At 44.0% G+C, this 22,230-nt stretch overlaps 1 protein-coding gene across 2 annotated transcripts in view; it reads left to right on the forward strand.

Annotated features, from left to right (window-relative positions):
• The window catches only part of abcc4 (ATP binding cassette subfamily C member 4 (PEL blood group)), a 22,971-nt gene extending 817 nt beyond the window's left edge, over positions 1-22,154 (forward strand). Inside the window, exons 2-31 of one of the 2 annotated variants that reach the window (XM_083685369.1) lie at positions 1,196-1,306; positions 3,108-3,228; positions 3,353-3,577; positions 5,546-5,635; positions 6,767-6,930; positions 7,461-7,586; positions 8,712-8,961; positions 9,998-10,105; positions 10,748-10,837; positions 11,085-11,276; positions 11,982-12,076; positions 12,186-12,272; positions 13,458-13,554; positions 14,471-14,683; positions 14,849-14,986; positions 15,205-15,242; positions 15,560-15,666; positions 15,960-16,110; positions 16,256-16,331; positions 16,639-16,789; positions 16,894-17,013; positions 17,122-17,232; positions 17,414-17,514; positions 17,910-18,101; positions 18,312-18,467; positions 18,551-18,640; positions 19,420-19,592; positions 20,288-20,393; positions 20,605-20,739; positions 20,930-22,154. In XM_083685369.1, coding sequence (XP_083541495.1) covers positions 1,196-1,306; positions 3,108-3,228; positions 3,353-3,577; positions 5,546-5,635; positions 6,767-6,930; positions 7,461-7,586; positions 8,712-8,961; positions 9,998-10,105; positions 10,748-10,837; positions 11,085-11,276; positions 11,982-12,076; positions 12,186-12,272; positions 13,458-13,554; positions 14,471-14,683; positions 14,849-14,986; positions 15,205-15,242; positions 15,560-15,666; positions 15,960-16,110; positions 16,256-16,331; positions 16,639-16,789; positions 16,894-17,013; positions 17,122-17,232; positions 17,414-17,514; positions 17,910-18,101; positions 18,312-18,467; positions 18,551-18,640; positions 19,420-19,592; positions 20,288-20,393; positions 20,605-20,739; positions 20,930-21,013 — 3,898 coding nt within the window. In that variant the 3' untranslated portion in view covers positions 21,014-22,154. Of the gene's footprint in view, positions 1-1,195; positions 1,307-3,107; positions 3,229-3,352; positions 3,578-5,545; positions 5,636-6,766; positions 6,931-7,460; positions 7,587-8,711; positions 8,962-9,997; positions 10,106-10,747; positions 10,838-11,084; positions 11,277-11,981; positions 12,077-12,185; positions 12,273-13,457; positions 13,555-14,470; positions 14,684-14,848; positions 14,987-15,204; positions 15,243-15,559; positions 15,667-15,959; positions 16,111-16,251; positions 16,332-16,638; positions 16,790-16,893; positions 17,014-17,121; positions 17,233-17,413; positions 17,515-17,909; positions 18,102-18,311; positions 18,468-18,550; positions 18,641-19,419; positions 19,593-20,287; positions 20,394-20,604; positions 20,740-20,929 lie in introns of both variants that reach the window. The other variant, XM_083685368.1, reaches the window with a different exon arrangement.
• Positions 22,155-22,230: the final 76 nt, after the last annotated feature.

Below are 22,230 nucleotides of genomic sequence, written 5' to 3' on the forward strand. Positions count from 1 at the left end.
ATGACATGTAATGAAATATAATTATACACATGTGCAAGAAAGTATATACACCAGTCATTTGCTAAAGTTAAAATATACACTTTTTTTGTATGCTCCACCATGCAAAGTCACATTCAAACAACATGAAAACATTGAGTTACTCACAAAAGTGTTCCAAATGTCTGTAATCAAGTTGTCCATCTCCCTTTGTGTGGATATCGTGACCGTATCAATCAAACACACATACATGTAGGCTACTGTAGCCTACATAAACAACATATGGTGGTTCAGGCTGAGAGCAAAACTATGGATTCAGTAAAACAAATGTGATAAGCCTAGGTTTTGAAATAGGAGTGTGATAATGGGGAACACACCTGTAATCGCTTTGATCATGCAAATAACTGTTATTTACTGCCTGTATGTTGCTGATATCGCCATTAGGGTTGAAATGGGTAAGCCAAGTGTAACGTAGATAAACCCGCCAGACACACATACTGTAGCCTACATACACACAGGAGGAGATATCATAGGTAGGGTTGCACAAGAAATGTCCTCAATCGATAGTCTCTAACCTTAACGATCAATCAATAGACAAGGTCTGAATAGATTGTTTCAACATACGGGTGGCTCTTCTTTGGAGGCCGGGTGCATGGTTGAATTGGGTAAGCCATCCATAACTGTAAGGTCAATTTCGATTCACCATGATGCTAGAATTTGCCCACCCTATTGAAAAAAACCTAACAAAACCCCACAATGAATGGGGCTGAATGGAGCAGCGAGGAGAGCCTTGAAATTCACTCTCCTCTATTTCCGTTCAAACTGCAGTTACCATGTTCAATCATTTGAGACCACTAAGACTGTTTTAATGCATTTTGTTTTAGTGCATTTTGTGCAGCAGAGTCGAGCAGATTTTACAGTTGTTGTACATACGTTTTTATTTTTTATTTTATTTCATAAAATTCAAGGGAGAACTATCCTCCTCTTCCTCGATGGACCAGCCTGAGTGATGTACATGCTGACTCTGTTCCAAACGCCCTGCCATTCAATTTGTCTTTCCTTATTGCAATAAGAATGAATAAAGAAGCTTTTACTTGATCACACTATCGAACCCCTGTGAAGACTGACTGATGGTTTATTCTTCCACACTACCTACCTACCTTCCTCCTCCATGCCTTTACTCTCTCTCTCTAACCCCTGTTCACCCTTTTTTCATCAGTTGGTTGAATCCTTTCTTCCGAATTGGGTACAAGCGCCGGCTGGAGGAAGATGACATGTACAGAGTGCTCCCGGAGGACGGGTCTGAGAGACTGGGAGAGGAACTGCAGAGGTAAGGCAAACTAAGCAATCTCTGCTTATTAACCACTCCATGATTATCAATCTGAACTAAGTCAGAAATTACCAGGATTTAGGGTTGCTGATTCAGGTAAGCTTTGCTGTTACAGAGGGGGGATACATGTTCTTTTCTCAGAGTGAAAAAAGTAAATAGGCCACAGTATACTTGAGCAAACTATATTTGACTATACTTACTGTAATCAAACATTGCTTGAGTACACTTACTCAAACATTTTCAAAAGCATCACAGCTTCATCAGACTCAAGCCCTTATCCCCAACGCTGGAATTAGCCTATATGCATCCTGGGTCATTGTCTCTTAAGACACTGAAGCTTTTTATGATGCACATAGAAAATATGGTTAACTTCCTGACTGTCCTAGGCCTCCTTGACCTTTGCTTTGACTTGATGCATGAATGCCCTGGACCAAAACCAGAATCTTAGTGATCTCAGACAATCCAAGAGATGGTGTTGTTGTAATGGTGACATTCTCCCAACTGTGCTACAGGGTATCTTTGTTATTGGAGGTTACAGTAGGTTGTGTGGTAGCCTCGGAGCCAGTCATTTCATCGTTACTTAGAGCATATCAATAGAAAATGTGATGATGATGATGATGTTCTTGTCTCAAGAACTCACTTTCAGTTAGGGCTCTTAACAATACAGTGCAACCAAAGAGCATGGACTGTCCTGAAGGGCCATGAGATAAACCTCTCTTCTCTAAGTCTCCTTTTTAATCATTTAGTTCAAGTCATTAACTATACTGAGATGCATTTAGAGGTTTTCCGTGTGTGAAATGGTGACAAATTGGTGGGTAATTCAAAACAGAGCTGTTCAACTGTGTGTCGCTCTAGTTCTTGTGGGGAGGCAGATTTGAAATCGTGTCAGATAATAAAAAAATGTTAGATTGTGCAGAAGACAAAGGATTATGAAAACATCATGTCCAGTGTTCTCACCAAAGAATGTATGAGTGGCGCTGCGCCAAGCTGTGAACTTGGCGGCAAATGAAACTATATATTAAGGAATGATAGAGTAACTATCTCGTTGTTAAAAACTAAAGTGAACGTGTTATGATGTCCTCAATGAATTCAGTGTTTTAGCAGTATTTTTTTGCGCATTTTTACATGAATAAACAAGGAGTTTAAAAAAGGAGTCGGGTTTTGATAATGCAATCCAGCGCCACACTGTTTAAAATTCCTAAGACATATATACAGCCATTCTTGATAATATCTTGGATTGGGATCTGGTTTGCGTCTCAAATAGAATTTGGTTCTACCCACCAGTGCAGCCACACTGGTTCCCATAGAAATGTCGACTGTATTTAATGTACACCCTTTGCAACCCCCTTGACACTTTCTATCTGCTACGACTTGTCTTGCACTGTATTCTAAATGCCACATGAGTCACTGCTGCTGTTGTATTATTCTTGTGTTAATAATTGTATTCTCTGCTACGTTTGTTGCTGTGCTGCTGTTGTGTTTTCGAAGACAGCTTGCAAGTAAGAATTTAATTGTCTTGTCTTACACTCCCCTGTATCCCAGTACCTACAGTATAGATAGATAGATAGATAGATAGATAGATAGATAGATAGATAGGTACTTTATTGATCCCAAGGGGTATGATACACTTTGATCTTGAACTGTTGTCATTGATGTTACTGTTATTCTGCTGTTGTTATAATCTCTCACAGTTGTCAAGCAATCAAACAAGTGATCATAGCCCCATGTTGGGGATACATTTGTGTAATACAGAATAAAAACTTCAGTAAAGTGACATGAAGGTTGTGTACCCTCCTTATAGACTCTGGGATCACGAGGTGCAGAAGGCTGCCAAAGAGCTCCGTACCCCCAAACTCACCAAAGCCATCATCAAGTGCTACTGGAAACCCTATGCAGTGCTGGGGATTTTCACTTTTTTGGAGGTACATAGCAACATTTGTGTCTTATGAAAGGCAAGGGCATTTAATGCATTAAACCCACAAGACCAAGCTGTTAAATAATGCCACCTCATTACAACCTTTTTTTCTGTATTTTCCCCCACTAAAGGAAGTGATTAAGGTGGCCCAGCCAGTGTTCTTGGGAAAGCTGATCCGGTACTTTGAGACTTTTGACCCAGATAACATGGATGCTCTGTATGAGGCCTGTGGCTATGCTGCTGGTATCTCTCTGTCCACCATAGGATTGACCATTATCCACCACCTCTACTTTTTCCATGTCCAGAGGACGGGCATGAAGATCCGAGTGGCCATGTGTCACATGATCTACAGGAAGGTCAGTAGGACAAACTGCCCCAAAGGCTATGGTACCATACCCCCACCCCGAAAGGCCATTCACTCATTCATTCCCCCCTATGCATTAAGAATAATAAGAGTGGTTGAGGCATGAGCTAGGGCGGAATCCCATCATATTTTGTTCTACACCAGTTCTCTGCTTAACCCATTTGTGCCGACTGCCGCGCGACATCTACCGCCGGTTGCTGCGTTGCGCACATTTGAATTTACCGCCATTTTCGATTTGTCGACTGTCATTGGTTCAAATACACATGAGGCGGGTCTTGTTGATTTTTTAAAACCACGTGAGCACCCGAATGTCGTGTCGTGTCGCGGAAAATCAATCAGACATACAAGTGCGTTCGGCGAACCACAAGACATTTGGGTGCTCACGTGGTTTTAAAAAATCAACAAGACCCACCTCATGTGTATTTGAACCAATGACAGTGCATTATATGCTGCACTCATGAAAATTACGACAAATCAAAAATGCTGCGCTGCGCAGCAACTGGCGGCAAATTCAAATGTGCGTAACGCAGCAACCGGCGGTAGATGCAATGCTGCGTAGCATCCGGCACAAATGGGTAGTGATGGGCAAATGAAGCTTTTGTGAAGCACTGAACCACTTGAGCCAATTGTTTCGAAAATGGGTTCATTACTCGAAGCTTCAGTTACAGTGACCTCTCCTGGCAAAGTGCAAGGCTGCAGTCAAATTAGGCAGGCTAGTTGGTGGACAGGAGGCTTTTAATTACACGCACGCACGCACACACACACACACACACACACACACACACACACACACACACCTCAATGAGCAGTGTTGGAGAAACTACTTTACTTTTGTAGAAAAGATCTTTTGTTCTGAAGCATCTTTGCTTTGATCACCCTTGGATTTAAAGTATTGTAACGACCCTGTGAAAGGCCCGTTAGCAATTCCGCCAAGGGAGTTGTCGCTCTTGGTGTTGTGGCTAGCGCGGCCGGTTTGTAAGCGAAAGATTGCGAGTTCGATACCCGCGGCTACCCCGCCGTTCGCTACAGTATCTTAGCTTAGATGAAATTCTTTGATGCACACACACACTAAGACTGAATATCATGTTCTATTTACAAATACAGATTGATGAATGTGTGTATTGTGTTATTGAGGAGAGAGTGCTGGGGAAAATATGGCATAGGTTGGGTGTGTTTGTGTAACTATGGCAGGGGGTGATTATGTGGGATGGGGAACACTCAAAGATTACAAGAAGAACACTCAGAGAATACAAACGCAATACCAACAACGCACCTACTACGACAATCCACAAATTGTGCATTGTTTAGAGCGGTTATAAAGTGTTGAGGCACTCAAATTCAAAACTGTCGCAACCTTTCACCTGTCAGAATCGAGACGAGGCAGTGCCAGTGAATCACCTGATTGGACCGCGAACCAGTCAGGTGATTCATTCAGGCAACGAAGCAGTTGCTGCTTCGGACGTCATATGTCACGTGATTTTTTTCGCACCAAAGCAAGCTTTGAAGCAGTGCTTCGATGGAATTGTTGTTCAGTGTTTGAAGCACGTATCGAAGCTTCAGTGTCAAACTGCCATCACTACAAATGGGTTAAAGATCCATGAGGAGGAGAGAACAAATATACTCTTTGGTAAGGGTAGAGAATCGGACCACAGCCAAACAGACCTTTTGAAGTTCATGTCTGATGACTGGGTTGGCCAGAGGAGGATGGGCCCACCCTCTACAGTCTGGCTGGCTCCTCCTAAGGCTTCATCCTCCATCCTTTAGTTTAAAGGGTTCATAAACACAGCCTAAGAGTTCGCCTTCTATACTCATTTGGGCAATTAGGTCCGTGTTGTTATCGCTTAGCTTTTCATAACGGGAGATTTCGCATTAAACCATACCCGTCCTGTCTTTTGAATGATTGAGTTTGATGTATGTTATTCGGGCAATTAACCTGCTGATGAATGTGCCCTACCCACAGGCGCTGTGCCTCAGCAGTGAAGCGATGGGAAAAACCACCACAGGCCAAATCGTCAATCTTCTATCAAACGATGTCAACAAGTTTGATGAGGTTTGTGAACCCTGTCGTACCTGCATCGGCTTTCATCACTGTGCATATTTTAGCGAGTCCGTTGTGGTTAGTCTGTTTAACTAAAACAACAAAGCCATGCATGCATGAGAAGACCTCCTTTTGATCTACAGATAGCATGCAAACGGAATCCTGTATCTGCACCGTTACCGTAGTTCAACCTCGATGTGTTGGCGTCCACTCCGACGTTCGCACCGTTTTACTCTATCTGAAGGGAAATGGATTGCGTACAAGCCTGATTAAGTTGTTACTTTGACTGGCATGGCGCCCAGTTGGCATCTTAACGCTGGAGTTTCATTTTAATCAGTGTACCAACACCTGCAGCGAAAGTACATTCTTTCTGTCTTGTGGAGCGATCTGTTTCTTAGTAACGGACGGTTAAATAAATTCTGATGAAGGTCACTATGCCACTCTCGGTCGGTCATTACAGGGTCATAGTGCCTCTCGGCAGACAAATGAACAATTTGAAAAGCCAACTGTGATAATCTCTACCCCCTCCACCCCTCCTGCCACATTGCATTTTTTGGTAAATGATCATGAAGTCATGAAGAGATGCTGCTAGGTGGTTGAGTGGTTGTTTCCTGACAGACTATATTTAGAAATGCAGATCTATATCAGTGTTGCCCTTGACCACTGTAGTGGGTATAGGGGTCTAAATATTGTTGATAATTAATTACTTGGAATTATGAATTTGTCTACTATTTCAAATTAATCCTGTAATTTATTGAGGGCACCACTAATTTTGAGCAGAGATTCTTAGAAGTTGAACTCTGAACATGTTATTTTACAGAATAATTACTTCGACAGTTATTCTCATATCAATAATCTGAAGGGTATTTGATGTCCATCAAATATCTTGGAAAGTTTTTTAATTGTTCATAGAGCCAGCATTTGTCAAAGAAAGAGAAACAACACTTCTTTATAAAGATGGAATTGTATTACTACGCTAAGAAACGCACCAGGAATTTGCAAAGATTAATAAAGATTAAAATGATTGTAATGGTTTGGATAAACATTGCAATGCCATGATAGTTCAAGGACGAAGAAGGGGGGGGGGGGGGGGCTCCTGTCCTTATAAACATACTGTAACCATGACCTTCCTCTTGAACACAGGTGACTATTTTCCTGCACTTCCTGTGGGCGGGGCCTCTGGAGGCGGCAGTTGTCCTCGGGCTGCTGTGGGAAGAGATCGGCCCATCATGCCTTGCTGGCATGGCCATCCTGCTCTTCCTCATGCCACTACAAACTATGTTTGGAAGACTTTTCTCCAAGTTCAGGTATAATACACACACACTCACGCACACACATAATATGATTCAAGATTTCAAATAATCTAAACATAATTGTCTATCACATGTATACTATCACATGTTGATGCTCAACATAGTGAAAAACAACAACTCTGACAATTAAGACAAGAGACAGACATATTAAGAAGTCAAGTTAATGCTGGACAAGCCTGGAAGTAAGAATGTCTCAATTTCTAAAATGGCCAGACAGATGTCAATAGGTCCACTCCTCTGTGCACTGTTTCCCTTCCAACTCTCTAGAGCTTGGCTGCTCCCTGGCCTGTAATGTCATGTGATGGTCTAGCTAGCTCAACAGGAAACCTGTGTGTATCTTACATATGAATTATCTTTGGCCTGCTTCCATGATCTATATATTCATGATCCCCAGTGTAAAGCAATGCATGTGTTTAGAGGCAATAAACTTGGTTTACTGAGAAAGTTGTGAACCCTGGAGCCCGATTTATTGCTCATTGTCTTTATTTTCATGCCGATTAAATCAGTCCCTTTTGTCCTCACAGGAGTAAAACTGGTGCCCTAACTGACAATAGGATACGCATCATGAATGAAGTGGTGTCGGGAATCAGGATTATCAAAATGTACGCCTGGGAGAAGCCCTTCTCAGCACTGGTCAATGAAGTACGAAGGTAAAACATAAAAAAAATGTGTGCGATGATTCAACTTAAGTGCGCAGATCTTAGCGCAGGTTAGGATTTTACCCATTGTGACATTCACTCAAATCGACTGAAATCTGAATAAATAAAAATAAAATAAAAAAAAAACACCATGAAAACCTCCATTGCCAGGAGTTGAGGCACTTGTGGCACTCTGCCTCCGCCTCCATGGGTAAAATGATGTAATTGGGCGGTTGACCACTTGACCCAGGTAAGGGAGAAAAGCCACTGGCACCTTATCAGATGTCAACAAAGCCATCTGTTACATCTAAAACCCAGCTCTGTGCTCTCCCTCACCGAGCTGTGACATGCTACCACTATCCAGCCTTAAAGACTACGTCTACGTCATTACTGTCTGCCTATTGCCACTAGGATAACAAGGTGCTGAAGGCTCCTAGTTTATGATGAATGGAACCGATTGAGCTTGATTTTATTACAGGGAAACATGCAGATTTCTTATGTAGCACAATGCCACTGAGTGTATCACCAGCACACACAGGCCCTGTTTGGATAGCTCCTCTCTGCAGGCTGCCCCTCTCCCTCTGTATATCCGCATGTGTTTACACATACTCCCAAGGCTAAGATGATACAGGGGCTTTCCAACGGATCAACACGGGTTGTTATCAGAGTGGGTCGTTGTCCTGGTTTTCATCTTATTTATTTGGAATTTTAGTGTCATTATTTGGTAGGCAGGTTGAGGCACAATGACACTTGAACCTCTGTCTTCAATTGAAATGATCTAGCAATTAAATTCCCCAAAAAACGGAAAATATGATTTTAGAAACGTTAAAGGAACGGCAACTCATTTTCAACGTATGTTTATATTTCTTCATCTGTGTCTGTCTACTGGCACATTTTGTCTACGTGGTTCCAACCCTCCATCAGAACAGCTGGACTGAATATCCTCCTGCCTGAGTTTGTTTTAGTTGTGCCATTGTGTAAAGGTCTCCCTCCTTTTGCTTCCACCTCATGCCACATGCATTGTTGAGCGTTCTGGGTGTTGATGACATGTTGTGCCTTTTTCTGTTGTAGCGTGTTTATAATGCATTGACCCAGTAAGAAGTGTGCACAGGGTCTAAACTCAATTCATGCTTTCAGGGAGGAGATCTCCATGATCATGAAGACCTCCTACCTCCGAGCCCTCAACATGGCCTCCTTCTTCTCAGCCAGCAAGGTCATCATCTTTGTGACCTTCACCGTCTACGTCCTCCTGGGGAACACTATCTCAGCCAGCCGTGTCTTCGTGGCCGTGTCCCTGTACAGTGCCGTCCGACTCAACGTCACCCTCTTCTTCCCCAGTGCCATTGAGAAGGTGTCCGAGGCGCTCGTCAGTGTCAAAAGGATCAAGGTACCGCCGCCGCCGCCTCACCATGGTGACGACTACAGTACACTGTACATCACAACAACCGGTTTCAGAGTAGTTGAATCAGTCTTGTTAGAGCAGCTGGTAAAACAACAAAAGCATGGGTGGGTTCTGGGTTGGTACTGGAAGAACACTGATCTAGATCATTGTTAGGGACACGGACACACACAAAACAACCAGGGTTAAGGCACAGGATATACATGTTGATGCTTTTTGAACAATGCGTCCTATCAACAACTTATCCTGAATTTCTATGTGAATGACTCGATGTAAACCAAGGTCTGTTTTCACTGAGAGGGATTGGAAGAGAAGTAGCTAAAATCTGCTCAGGGTTAATCCAACTCGCTGCTGTCCTGGTTGCTGTGCACACACTATCTCATGTTAAATGATATGAATGGCAAACCATCCATGATTTGAATCATCCCCCTGAGTTCGTGCAAGGCTCCTCTGGCCTGGCGCGTGTGGAAGTGCAGGTGTCATCTACCCAAGCCGCTGTAGGCTAATTTTAGATGTCGATGATGAATTTTAGTGCTGTCCTGACGGTTGGTCGTTTGAATGCCAGTGTGAAACACAAGGCATGGGGTTGACTGACTTCCAGGACTATTTATGTAACCCTGTCACATTGTCACACTCCTCACATGACTCATCTGAACCATGTTCAGTCTCTCATTGTGTTGCCTCTCCACTAACTGCTTAGTCATGGTGGTGCTCCGGGGCTATTGGCCAAATCTAATCTTTGGATTCAGTCATAAAATTGATTGTACGTGTAATCTAAAACCAAGGAACGATTACTACGTCTGTGCCTTGGCCACACCCTTGTTGTTTGTTGAATCTACACGGCCACCGAACGTCTGTTTTTTTCCACTCTTTCTCTTAATTTAACATTTGATTGATCAGTTTTACCTGATGCAAGTGTAAACAAACAACCAATCAATCGCAGGCATATATTTGTGTTTGTCACATCTGATACCACATGTTTCTATTAAGGGACCAGTAATCTGTATTATCATCATTTCCACAGACTTTCCTCATGTTGGATGAGATTGTGAAGGGCAACACAGATCTCCTCCAGGAGGAGAGGAAAGGGGCTTCGGTGGACATACAGGACCTTATGTGCTACTGGGACAAGGTGAATGGCCTGTCTCGTAAGAATGCCACAACAGCATTTTTGTGGCTTCAGTACATCAAATCACCTTTATTGTTGCCTTTGGTGAATGTTCAACTAGGGCAATCCAGAGTCATAAGAATGCACTATCTTCAACGTTTTCATAACTTTCACAGCTGTATCCAACACATTAGTCTCGTTCCCAGACACTTAATATATGCCATTTAGCTGACGCTTTTATCCAAAGCGACTTACATTGCAGTGAGTGCATACATTTCAGTATATATGGTCCCAGCAGGAATCAAACCCACAACCTAAGCGCTGTTAGCACCATGCTCTACCAACTGAGCCACAGAGGACCACTTCCGTCAAAATGCACGAAAGGCCTGGTGGACCAACACGTCAAACTTGCCCGTTGACCGTTGAAAACGGACGGCGCATAGCCATTGATTCGCTGTAATGAAATCATAACAAATACTTTACTCAGTCAATTCACTCCCAATAAGGCCAGGTTTCAGTTGTTGTCATTCCAGGCTGATATGCACTGTGTCCAATAGCCTGGGGACGAGGTTACAAACACCTTGACTGCACCTGTCTGTGCAGTATGTTTTCTGTATAAACATCAGCAAATGTAAGGTTGAAACGAAATGTCCTTTCTCCTTGCAGGGTCTGGACGCGCCGTCTCTCCAAAACCTGTCACTCAGAGTGAAGTCAGAGCAGCTGGTGGCTGTCATTGGACCTGTGGGCGCTGGAAAGGTCAGAGATCAAGTGTCAGCCTTATTGGGTGACTACATGAGGACAGTGAATGTAGTGAGGGCAGTTACCCAGCAGGCTGGCAATATATACAGTATACAGTACAGGTGTACAGAAGCAGGTGTCGGGTAGTAACCTTTGGATTTTATTTATCTATCCTCCTCCTATCCATGTGACAGTGACATATTGACTTTGTCTGCGCATTTTGCTCTAATCCAGCTCACGTGTGTTCTTCCCCGATCTCCCACAGTCCTCTCTGCTCAGCGCCATCCTAGGAGAGCTGCCTTATGACAAGGGGGTGCTGAAGATCAAAGGTCAGCTGACTTACGCCTCCCAGCAGCCCTGGGTGTTCCCAGGAACCATCCGCAGCAACATTCTGTTTGGCAAAGAGCTCGACCATCAGAAGTACGAGAAGGTCCTGAAAGCCTGCGCCCTCAAGAGGGTAAGAGACACACCTGGGCCAAATCTCGAAAGTCTTTCCTTGCTTCCTCACGTCCTCTCCTCGCTATCTCCTCAAAACATATTGGAGAAGGTTTGAGGTTCCTCCCCTTGGACCTTCTCCTCCAATGCGTTTTGAGGAGGAGGTGAGGAGAGAGGACACAAGGAATGTCGAAATTCAACCTTCATGTAGCTTTCACCTCATCTCCACTTGGAGCTTTGACTCAGACAGTCAGGCCATTTGAACTTTGAAGACAACACCACTTCCCCTGACACCTTGTGACTTTTTGTAGCTGGTGCTCTTAAAGAACCGCTTCCACCCCAGTTAAAACCAAAGTGAAACCAGCTTAACACTTACGTATCCCCTGACACACAGTTCTGATCTACAGTGGGCCAGTGTTTAATACGAGCACACTGACATCGCAGCAGGGTCTACCTCAATGCCACTGCTGCAGCAGACACACGGTGTGAAGTGCTGCTGAAAGCCACCACAAGGTGGTGACAAGAGCTGTGGAGGTTGTTTGAAAAGAGAATGGTTTGCCTTATCAGATAGATTGGCAATATTAAGTTGATTATAGCAGCTCATGAATTGCAGAGGTGAAGAGCGGAAATGGTTTAAATATCAGGTTATTTTAACGAGGAACAAGCAATGACAGTGTGTTTTTTGTGTTTGAGTGATTGTGATGTTGCTGGTTGGTTCTGTGTTCAGGACATGGAGCTGTTGCCAAACGGGGACCTGACACTGATTGGAGACAGAGGAGCCACCCTCAGTGGGGGACAGAAAGCTCGCGTCAACCTGGCCAGGTAAGAGGACAGCCTAACTAAGTGTAAGTGTGTGTACAGTATCAGGGCTGTTTATCAAAAGACCTGATAAGTGTGTGTGTGTGTGTGTGTGCGTGTGTCGCTCTCTCAGGGCGGTGTATCAGGACGCTGATATCTACCTGTTGGACGACCCTCTGAGTGCGGTGGATGCTGAGGTCGGGAGACACCTGTTTGAACAGTGAGTGACTCAGTGTTGCAGAGAAGTCTCAGGCATCCTGACCATGGAGGAAGTGAAAGCCTCAACAACCTCTCGCTCTTTGTGACATACGGCCACAGTGAGCTCTATAGTCTCTAAATAACTAGTTAGTAGTCCCCGTTCAACAAGGACTGTATGTATATCTCAGAAGTTTGTGCTAAAATTCTCAAACAACTCAGAAAGTATCCTTCGCGGAATCCTTGTGTCTCAAAACAAAGACAGACATGCTAACGTTGGCTGAGCTCTGAAATGACATCCTCGATCATGACTGAAGCACCAAATGACCATGAGGCAGGACAGGAGACCTTCAAATACACATCAAACTTTGGTTGTGACACATTTTCATGTGTGGTCCAGATCTTGGGGTCTGTGGGTGAATGTTTAGTTGTTTGTCCGGAACACAGTGCAACAAATGACTACACTGTCAACACCCCGTGTGTAGTCAGTCTTATGCAGTCCACATTGTTTTGTACCTACCCAGCACTAAAACTTGATTCAACCAATCCAAGGGCCTGATGATCAGCTGTATTTGTGGTGGTTGAGAACATAAATGCACTATGTGGATTCCTAGTATGAGGATGAAAGAACGTTGCTCTAGACTTCGAGTATGTACCCTTCTTTGAGGAAGTACCCTTCACTATTAATCATGTAGTGTAGTTTATTTATGTACTTCCACTATTGTTTTTGGGAGCCATGGATGATTGTTGTCCAGCCAGCCACTGCCACGTATGCAGCCCTTTGTGGCCAACTGGCAGGAAAGCCTGGAGCATTCTGTTCTTCCCTCCCTCCCCCACCCCACCCCACCCCCAGAGCTACTTTAAAGCTGCCACTGGCTTCAGATCACAGCACTGAGGCCTTGTGGGGGAGTCCAGCGAGAGGCAGCGGTAGGCAGGAAAAGGAAAGACGCTGTCACTGTGGGTGGGAGATAATGTGAACGGACCCCACCCTCCTCCCGTCACATGGGTTAGGGTTAGAACATCATTCAAAATTCAATAATAAAATGTTTCTGTATGTTTAGTATGTAAATGGGGGTGACATATTTTCATATTTGACCTTGTTGGGGAACTTGTATGTGCCTGTTCTGTAGCAGAAATGGGAGGTCTGGGCTGATGTGAACATTCATGAATGTGTGTGTGTCCTTGTGTGTGTGTGTCTGTGTTCCCCCAGGTGTATCTGTGGTCTACTGAGGAATAAGCCCCGTATCCTGGTCACACACCAGCTGCAGTACCTTAAGTCAGCCCACCAGATCATCGTCCTCAAGGAGGTTTGGACCTGTCTGTTTCACATTCCAAACATACAGTACTTTGCTCGCTTTCATAAGTCAAAGTCAAAGTGGCTTTAATGTCAATTCTTCACGTCAAGACATACAAAGGAATCGAGAGGACGTTTCTCACTCTCCCAGGGTGAGACAGATAAAGTGCCCGGGCACAACAGATAAGACAAGACAAACTAAAAGTAAAACATTCAATAAAAATAATTTAAACAGTGCAAAAAGAACAGTCAGTAAAGACAGTAAATAGCAGCCAAATACTGTGTATTCTGTGTACAAATAATAGTGCAATAGTAGATTAACACACATGCCCTACGACTGCCTGCCTAAGTAAATGGTTGTGTTACAAGTGGTGGAGGAAATGTGTCACCACGGCTTTAGCCCCGTGGTTGTAGAAACAGTGGAAATACAGTTTATATAAAATGTTGACTAATGACTTACTCACTAACTCACCCCCATGCTGATGTAAACACACGTATACACAAAACCTTTATATCCAACATACTTATGTAAACACAAAAACACTCAAACTGCCCTCCCCCCCAGTTCAGCGTCATTCTCCAATGACATTGCACATTTGCACTCGCACACATGCATTCACACACTTACTTACATATTGCAACATATTGTTGCTGTGTTTCTGCTGCTAATACTATGCCACCTTATGTTATTATTTTTATATTTAGTACATTATCATTATTATCATTATCATTGTCATTGCATTGTTGATTGTTGAATTGTTGAGGAGCTAGCTTGCCCTAAGCATTTCATTGCACCGTCTACGGCTGTATTCTGTGTATTTGATAAATGAACTTTGATTTGAGTTGAGTTGATTTGATTTGACGTACTGTAAATAGTGTCCAGCTGTTGGACAGGGTCACGGTGTGACTGTCCCGTGTGTGTCTGTCAGGGTCACATGGTTGCTCGGGGGACCTACACTGAGCTGCAGCGTTCCGGCCTCGACTTCGCCTCCCTGCTGAAGAAGGAGGAGGAGGAGGAGCATGTAGCTCTGGGGGCGGAGCCTGCTAGCCGCTCGCCACGCCACCGTACCATCTCCCAGAACTCTGTGCACTCCCGGACCTCCTCTGTGCAGTCGGTGAAAGATGGAGCCGAAGAGCTGCCGGTAGGTTCAGCCCTCAGCCTGTCCACTTCCTGTCCAGCCCTTACAGATACAGTTGCTAGGAGCAGAAGCTGGGTCCTGTTATCTGCCTAGTGGGCTGATAAGTAGGTATGTGATCTGTTATCTCCTAGTCTGATCAGTAGGTGTGTTCTGTTGTCAACCTCGTAGGCTGAACATGTCCAGACAGTAGCAGAGGAGGGTCGCCAGGTGGGGACCATCGGCGCCAGCCTCTACGTCAAGTACCTGAGGGCGGGCGCCAGCATCCTGGTCCTGCTGTGGGCCATTTTACTTAATCTCCTAGCTCAGGTAAATCCTCCCCTCCCTGTTTCCTCCCTTCTCCGCACTGATCCCAAATTGACAGCTCAGGTTAAAACAACCTTGAAGAAGCCCTTCTTATCATTAGCTTTCAAGTATGGCCAGGGGCTTGGGTCTTTGCACATTAAACAGGAGGAAACGGGTACCCAAGCACTGACCAAATTATTATTATTGCACAGCAATAATATACTCTTGTACTTTGTGTGCAGTCATCGTATATTCTTCAGGACTGGTGGCTGGCGTATTGGTAAGCGACTTCATTCATTTCTCAGTTCATCTGCTGTCCATAAGCGAACATGCTCAGGGTCTTCTAACCTTTCCCCTGGACAAATAAGTGTTTTAACATAGATTGTGTCAGCCTTTCTAATAGCAGTCACTATGACCAACCATATTATTGTTGATTGATCCACATTAGTGGAGAAGTGCATTTTGTATGTTACATAGTTACATAGGCTTCAGTAGTGGTCAACGTGTTTCCCTACTTCTCATGTGACCCCCTTCAACATGCCCCTCCGCATACATGCTTGGCATTGGCTCTAACTGTGACTCCTCTTTGATTGACAGGGCTGACATGCAGGAGAAGCTCAACGTTAATGGCACTGTTGGAGCACAAAACGGCCACAACACCACTGAGCAGCTGGACCTGGATTTATACCTGGGCATTTATGCTGGTGAGATACAAGGAAATGTATGTGTGTTTGTTCTGTTTTTGCTACAGGCTGTCTTCCTTCTTTCCCCTCCATTTTTCATGCGTTTAAACCTTCTGTTACATACATTTTAAGACATAGTTGGTCACAACAAAGTGTAAGAAATAGTATGAATGGAAGTTCAATACGAGGTCAAGACAGACATCCATTCACAGGACCGATTCAGATTCCTTCAGTATTTTACTTAATAGCATGTGTGTGTGTGTTCCACTCAATAAAATGACCTTCCTCAAAAAGACTATAATTTGTGTGTTCAGGTTTGACTGGAGCCACTCTGGTCTTTGGATTTGCAAGGAGTCTCGTGCTCTTCAAGGTGCTGGTTAAGAGTTCTCAGAACCTCCACAACACAATGTTCAACTCTATACTCCGGACCCCTGTGCGCTTCTTTGATATCAACCCAGTCGGTGAGTAAATACAGCACAGGGCAGACCAAAACCTAGTAGTTCTACAGGCAAATTATTATTTTGTTATTATAGAAACAAGTGTAATATGAACAAGGAAAAAGCCACAGTCTTTAACACCGTGCTCTTCTCTCCTGCTGTGTCCTAGGCAGAGTCCTCAACAGGTTTTCCAAGGACATCGGAGCGCTGGACTCCCAGCTACCATGGACCTTTGTGGACTTCATTCAGGTGAGTGAATCTGATTTTAACCGTGCAGATTTACAGGTATACAAAACTAACACAGAAGTTGAGAGAGAGCTTTTATTGTGTATTTATTTTATATATCCAGACAATTCAATGATAATAACAGTCAATTTCAAATAACATTACTTGCTTCGATAAATAACTTGAAATAATAGCCAGTCCTGCCTAATCCTATATATCATGGTTATGTTCTATGGAAGATCGAATGTCCTGTGGGTCACTACCAGTTTACTAACTAGACGTTCTTCCTCTCCTCCGATTTGGTCGTGGGGGATGTTATTCTCCTGAGTAGGTGTTCCTTCAGATCCTGGGTGTGATCGCAGTGGCGGCGTCCGTCATCCCCTGGATTCTCATCCCCGTGGTGCCGCTGCTCATAGTCTTCCTGTTCCTGCGACGCTACTTCCTGGAGACCGCCAGAGACATCAAACGGCTGGAGTCCACCAGTGAGTGGCAGGAGAGGGATGGGAATGGGAATGCCCTGCAGCGTGTTTGTGCACGTGCCTGTAGAAATGTATTCTAACTTCACTGTATGTGTGTTATTCTGCAGCTCGGAGTCCAGTCTTCTCCCACCTGTCCTCCTCCCTCCAAGGCCTGTGGACGATCCGAGCCTTCAGAGCCGAGGAGAGATTCCAGAACACCTTTGATGCCCATCAGGATCTGCACTCAGGTTCTCCTTTTAGATTTTCTTTAGGATTATGCTATGATTTAGCCTTTGTGTAAACTGGTACTACAGTAGAACTAGAGTATAACTGAGTCTGTTTGGTGCCCTATACAGAGGCCTGGTTCCTCTTCCTGGTGACCTCTCGCTGGTTCGCCGTCCGTCTGGACGGCATCTGCTGCATCTTTGTCACCATCGCCACCTATGGTTGCCTGCTACTACGAGCCCGTAAGAAACTACATCACACAGAACGCCTGTCACCGTGGCAGAGAGCCCTCCTTGAACAGTACAGTTACAGGGTGTATAATGAGGGTCCCAAGCAGAACAGTACAGTCGAACAGTATCGAGTGTTTACTGATTGGGACTCACCGTCTCCATGTTTGCTTCTCCACCGACCGGACGTTTCCAGAGTTGGAGGCTGGAACCGTGGGCCTAGCTTTGTCCTACGCCGTCACCCTAATGGGGATGTTCCAATGGGGCATCCGTCAAAGCACCGAGGTGGAGAACCTGGTAAGATTCCCCCAAAAAAGTAGAAGATATGCACCCTGTACATATACTGTACATGAGATGTTTAAAAAGTTTGTTTACCTCGCTAGGGCACTTTGGGGAATAACCATTGGAAAGACACGTTTGACCAACTTTCAAAACTTTGAAATGTGGTTCTTGAGCTGCCAGTCTAGTGTTGTGGTCTCTGTCTGAACAGTTGTTTATGTCCAAATGCTCATGTTAGGGGGGAATGTTAAGCTAACAGCTTTCTAGGAAATCACTCTGCAGCTACTTCATTCCTGTTCATAAAGACCATGCTAGCATGAATGGACTGTTAGACTGTGTTTAGTAGCCATTATGCTAGTATGAACACCCAGGGCTGTGTGTCTGACAGCTTATTCACCTCTGTTATTCAACAGATGACATCTGTTGAGAGGGTGATCGAGTACAAAGATATGGAGAGTGAAGCACCGTGGGAAACGCAGAAGCGCCCTCCTCCCGAGTGGCCCAGCCGAGGCCTCATCACCTTTGACCGGGTCAACTTCTCCTACAGTGAAGACGGACCTGTGGTCCTGAAGGACATGACGGCCATGTTCAGGCCCAAAGAGAAGGTCCGTTCACTCACTCAGCCTGGGCTGTTGTTTATCTACCCGTCATTGGCCTCTGTCTGGATGTTCCTTTTAGATTCAAATATCTACAAAACAACTGACTGGTGTCTCTTGAATAGTTGTTATTCCCTAAACTGTTGAGGGTTTTCATGTGAAACATTGATTCTAGTGCAATGTGATGGGTCAAGCTTTCCTCCACCCACTGTTCCTCAGGTTGGCATTGTGGGAAGGACGGGCGCGGGGAAGAGCTCCCTGGTCTCTGCCCTCTTCCGCCTGGCAGAGCCAAAGGGCAAAATCTACATCGATGGTGTTCTGACCTCTGAGATCGGCCTTCACGACCTGCGCCAGAAGATGTCCATTATTCCTCAGGTACCCTTGTTATTTGCAGACACAGCTCTAGTAAGCTGCGGGCAACGCATATTATACATTTCTGTCTGACCTCTGTTCCCCAGGACCCAGTGCTCTTCACTGGCACAATGAGGAAGAACCTGGACCCTTTCAATCAGCACACCGAAGAGGAACTGTGGAACGCTCTCCGAGAGGTACTGCTCCACACACACACACACACACACACAGACACCAAAAAGTAAGAGCCAATCACCGTCTCTGTATCAGTCATGCGTCGTGTCTGTGGTGACTGATCGTAGACCCTGTTTCTGTGGTGTCATAGCCTACGGCTGTTCATCGTCTAAAACAGCATTTGTTGCACTGTATATTTGCCCTCCTAAAAGACCTCTTCACCCCCACTACCCCCCCTGTACAAGTTTCTCTCCTATAAAAAATGTCCTCCTTCTAGCATTGTGACTGCCTATGGCCCCTGGTCTGGTCCCTTTATCTTATGATGACTGATGGATAGATGATTCACTTACTTACAACAAATACATTTGTTTAAGTCGCTTTGGATGAATGCCATAAATGTAAAGACACCAATTTTTTTTACTTTTAAATTAATGATATATAGCCATTGATTATTGAAGAATATAACATTGTAAAACAATGCAATTGTAAACACTGTTTAGCTTCAAAACATGGTTGAAACTATAATTTTGATCTCATGGATGGTCAGTCATTGCATCCATAGTGCCGTCTATGAATTTGAAAGATGATGGATTTCTCCAGTCCCATCCCTCAGCTGTTCACCCCAAAAAGTGGCAGGGTGACCACTTTGTTGTTGTTTCAATCCCAGATTGCCCATTGTGATGAGTCTTATAAGGCCCCCTATAGTCTTACTGTATACTCTATACTGTAGTTATGCCTGCCTGTACTGTTGCTGTGGGTTATCCTAGGGGTGAAGAGGTCTCCTGCCCTCTGCTTTCTCCAGGTGCAGCTCAAGTCTGTGGTGGAGGAGCTGCCCGGTAAGATGGAGACGGTTCTGGCTGAGTCTGGCTCCAACTTCAGCGTGGGCCAGAGACAGCTGGTGTGTCTAGCCCGAGCCGTCCTGAGGAAGAACCGTGTCCTTATCATCGACGAGGCCACTGCCAACGTGGACCCCAGGTAAAGAGCTAGTGTTGATATTAGAGCCTGACAGATATATTGGAGCACTGATATTATTGGCTGATATTGGCCTTTTATAGATAAATCTGTATCGGCACATATTCCTCTGATAATGCATTGATACAGCACCAAAGATGTGCGTAAGCCTCACATTCCAAAATGATAGAATATCAGTGCAGCTGGGTTTTTACAGAGCAATAGATATACAGGTTTATATGAATTAATACACTTGCCCATTGGCGTTTGCTGTTAGTTTTTGGCAATAGGAAAAATGCAGAGGTGTAATTATTGATTTCCTCACCACCATCAAATTATCCATCTTTTAGATTATAACAGGCCTTTTTAAAATCTCTGTTCTCAATGTCCTTAGATTTTAAAAGGGATTCCTTTCCATAAGTCTACATTCATGCCTTGCGTATTGATAACTAATAACTGGTTCAGAATCTACTATTCGCCTTACTTTGTCTTTGAGTCCGCTGCACACACAGCCATTATTATTTTTTTTATTTGCTTTAAATTAGATATTGACAAATGGCAATATCAATCATTTCATGTTTAGCCTACTTGATCATGGTAGTTTACATACTGAAGTCCATTACCTATACCTACGGAATGTATAACTCTAGTTTATCCACACTGCCTGTAGATTTGTCATTGTTAGAGACACAGTATGTGTCTCTCTCCTGGCCCTGTAGAACTGATGAGCTGATCCAGAAGACGATACGAGACAAATTCAAAGAGTGCACGGTGCTCACCATCGCTCACCGCCTCAACACCATCATAGACAGCGACCGCATTATGGTGAGAGCTCTCCCCAGCCGTACACCCATCCAACAATGACCCGTTAAAACTGGATGGTCATCTCTGCCTACAGTAGCTTCTGTTAGCTTAAATATGACATGTCTGAGGTGAAAACATGTGTATTATAGCATAGGCTGTCAATGTTTCTTATGCGTCAGACTCAATGTTTTTGTGCCCTTGACCAACTGAATCCCTTTGTGTCTGCCCACAGGTTCTAGACGCGGGTGAGGTCCATGCGTACGATGAGCCCCACATCCTGCTTCAGAACCACGACGGCATCTTCTACAAGATGGTGCAGCAGTCCGACAAGATGGAAATAGCTGACCTCCTGGAGTCTGCTAAACAGGTGAGCACACCCCCAACCCAGCGCTGTCTGCACTCTCTCAATGAAATAGCTTTAATATGACATGCCCCCCACAAGTAGAGACATTGCGCTGGTGTAACGTTCTGGGCAGTACTGACCTATACTCGTGGTGCCTCTGTACATTCGTCAGACCTTGATGTGTACTAACACAGGTTATCTGGTCTTGATTCAGGCTTACATGAGCAGGAGCCGTCCCAGTATGGCCAACGGAGGGATGTCAGACGGCAGTCTGGTTGTCTTTGAGACAGCTCTGTAACTGCCTGGAAGCTTGAACGGACATCTAAAGCTTGGAGTGCCTCCCAGCTCACACTGTGGTCCTATCTCTGTGGAATTGCTCAGCAGATTTGAACCGTGCCTTTACCACACCCTTCAGAACACTCCAAATGGACAGAAAATGGCGACTCAGTGGAGCTGTTTGGTCCAATGTGCTGCCGGCTGTCAAATATACATATGCAGTAGTAGTTGTTTTTTTTTTCTTGGGGAAAAATATACAGTGCGATATATCACTGTAGATGGTAATGGTCCAACCAGATACCTATTTATTTTGTATATTGTTTATTTATCATCTAAAGAACTTGCAATAACCAATTAATGTAAAGGAATGTTCTTGGAAGCCTATGACAATTGATTGTACGTTCGTGAGTGCCTTTATTGAGATTCATTTTAAGTCAACCTACATAATAGTTAAGTTAGTGCATTTTTTCAATGTTTTGCACCAGTTGTGTTAGATTGTTTACAATAACCTTTATGTAAGATGCTTAATTATTGTTATAGTGCTTAATGCGTATTCAAAATAGAAGTCAGCCATCACAAATGAATGTCATGTCAACTATGCTATTGTCAGCTGTAAGTCATTATGTATGTTTATTTTATGACAACTTATGTGACCAGTAGATTTAAATGTATCCTTTTTGTTCAGTAGTGTATAACACAGTGAAGTGAACAATTTCACTAATGACTTACGAAACTCAGCATTCCGGTAGTTTGAACAATAATCCTACGAGATGTTTTGTCTTAACTCTTAGCTCTTTACTCTCACATACGCCTTTGGTCTTTGTGTAAATGAGACCATCCTTTGCTGTACTGGGTGTGTGCCAAGCTTTAGGAGCTGTAAAAGGGAGATTTTCTTGCTTGAATTGTACTCAGACTTGTGTGCCTTAATATTGATCCTCAGTTGCACTACCAATGTTCTCATCCACAGATGACTTTACTTGAATGAATATCACTTTACATTGATTTCTATGTCTTAGTCTGTTTATCAAATATTTGTATATTGGTTTGCATGGTTACAGTACAATTCTTAATGTTTGATGACGCTCTGATTTGTGCATCTGAGTTGCATGAGGACAGCTTTTTTTTTTTTTCCCTCTACTCACATTTATATTGGACCTCAAACATAATCAGATATATATTTTAATATTGCCATCTTGACTGATTTAGTGTGGAAACATTTGTATTTCTCAATAGATTGTT

The sequence above is a fragment of the Argentina silus genome, assembly GCF_951799395.1.
Source record: "Argentina silus genome assembly, chromosome: 14".
Classification (NCBI taxonomy): Eukaryota; Metazoa; Chordata; class Actinopteri; order Argentiniformes; family Argentinidae; genus Argentina; species Argentina silus.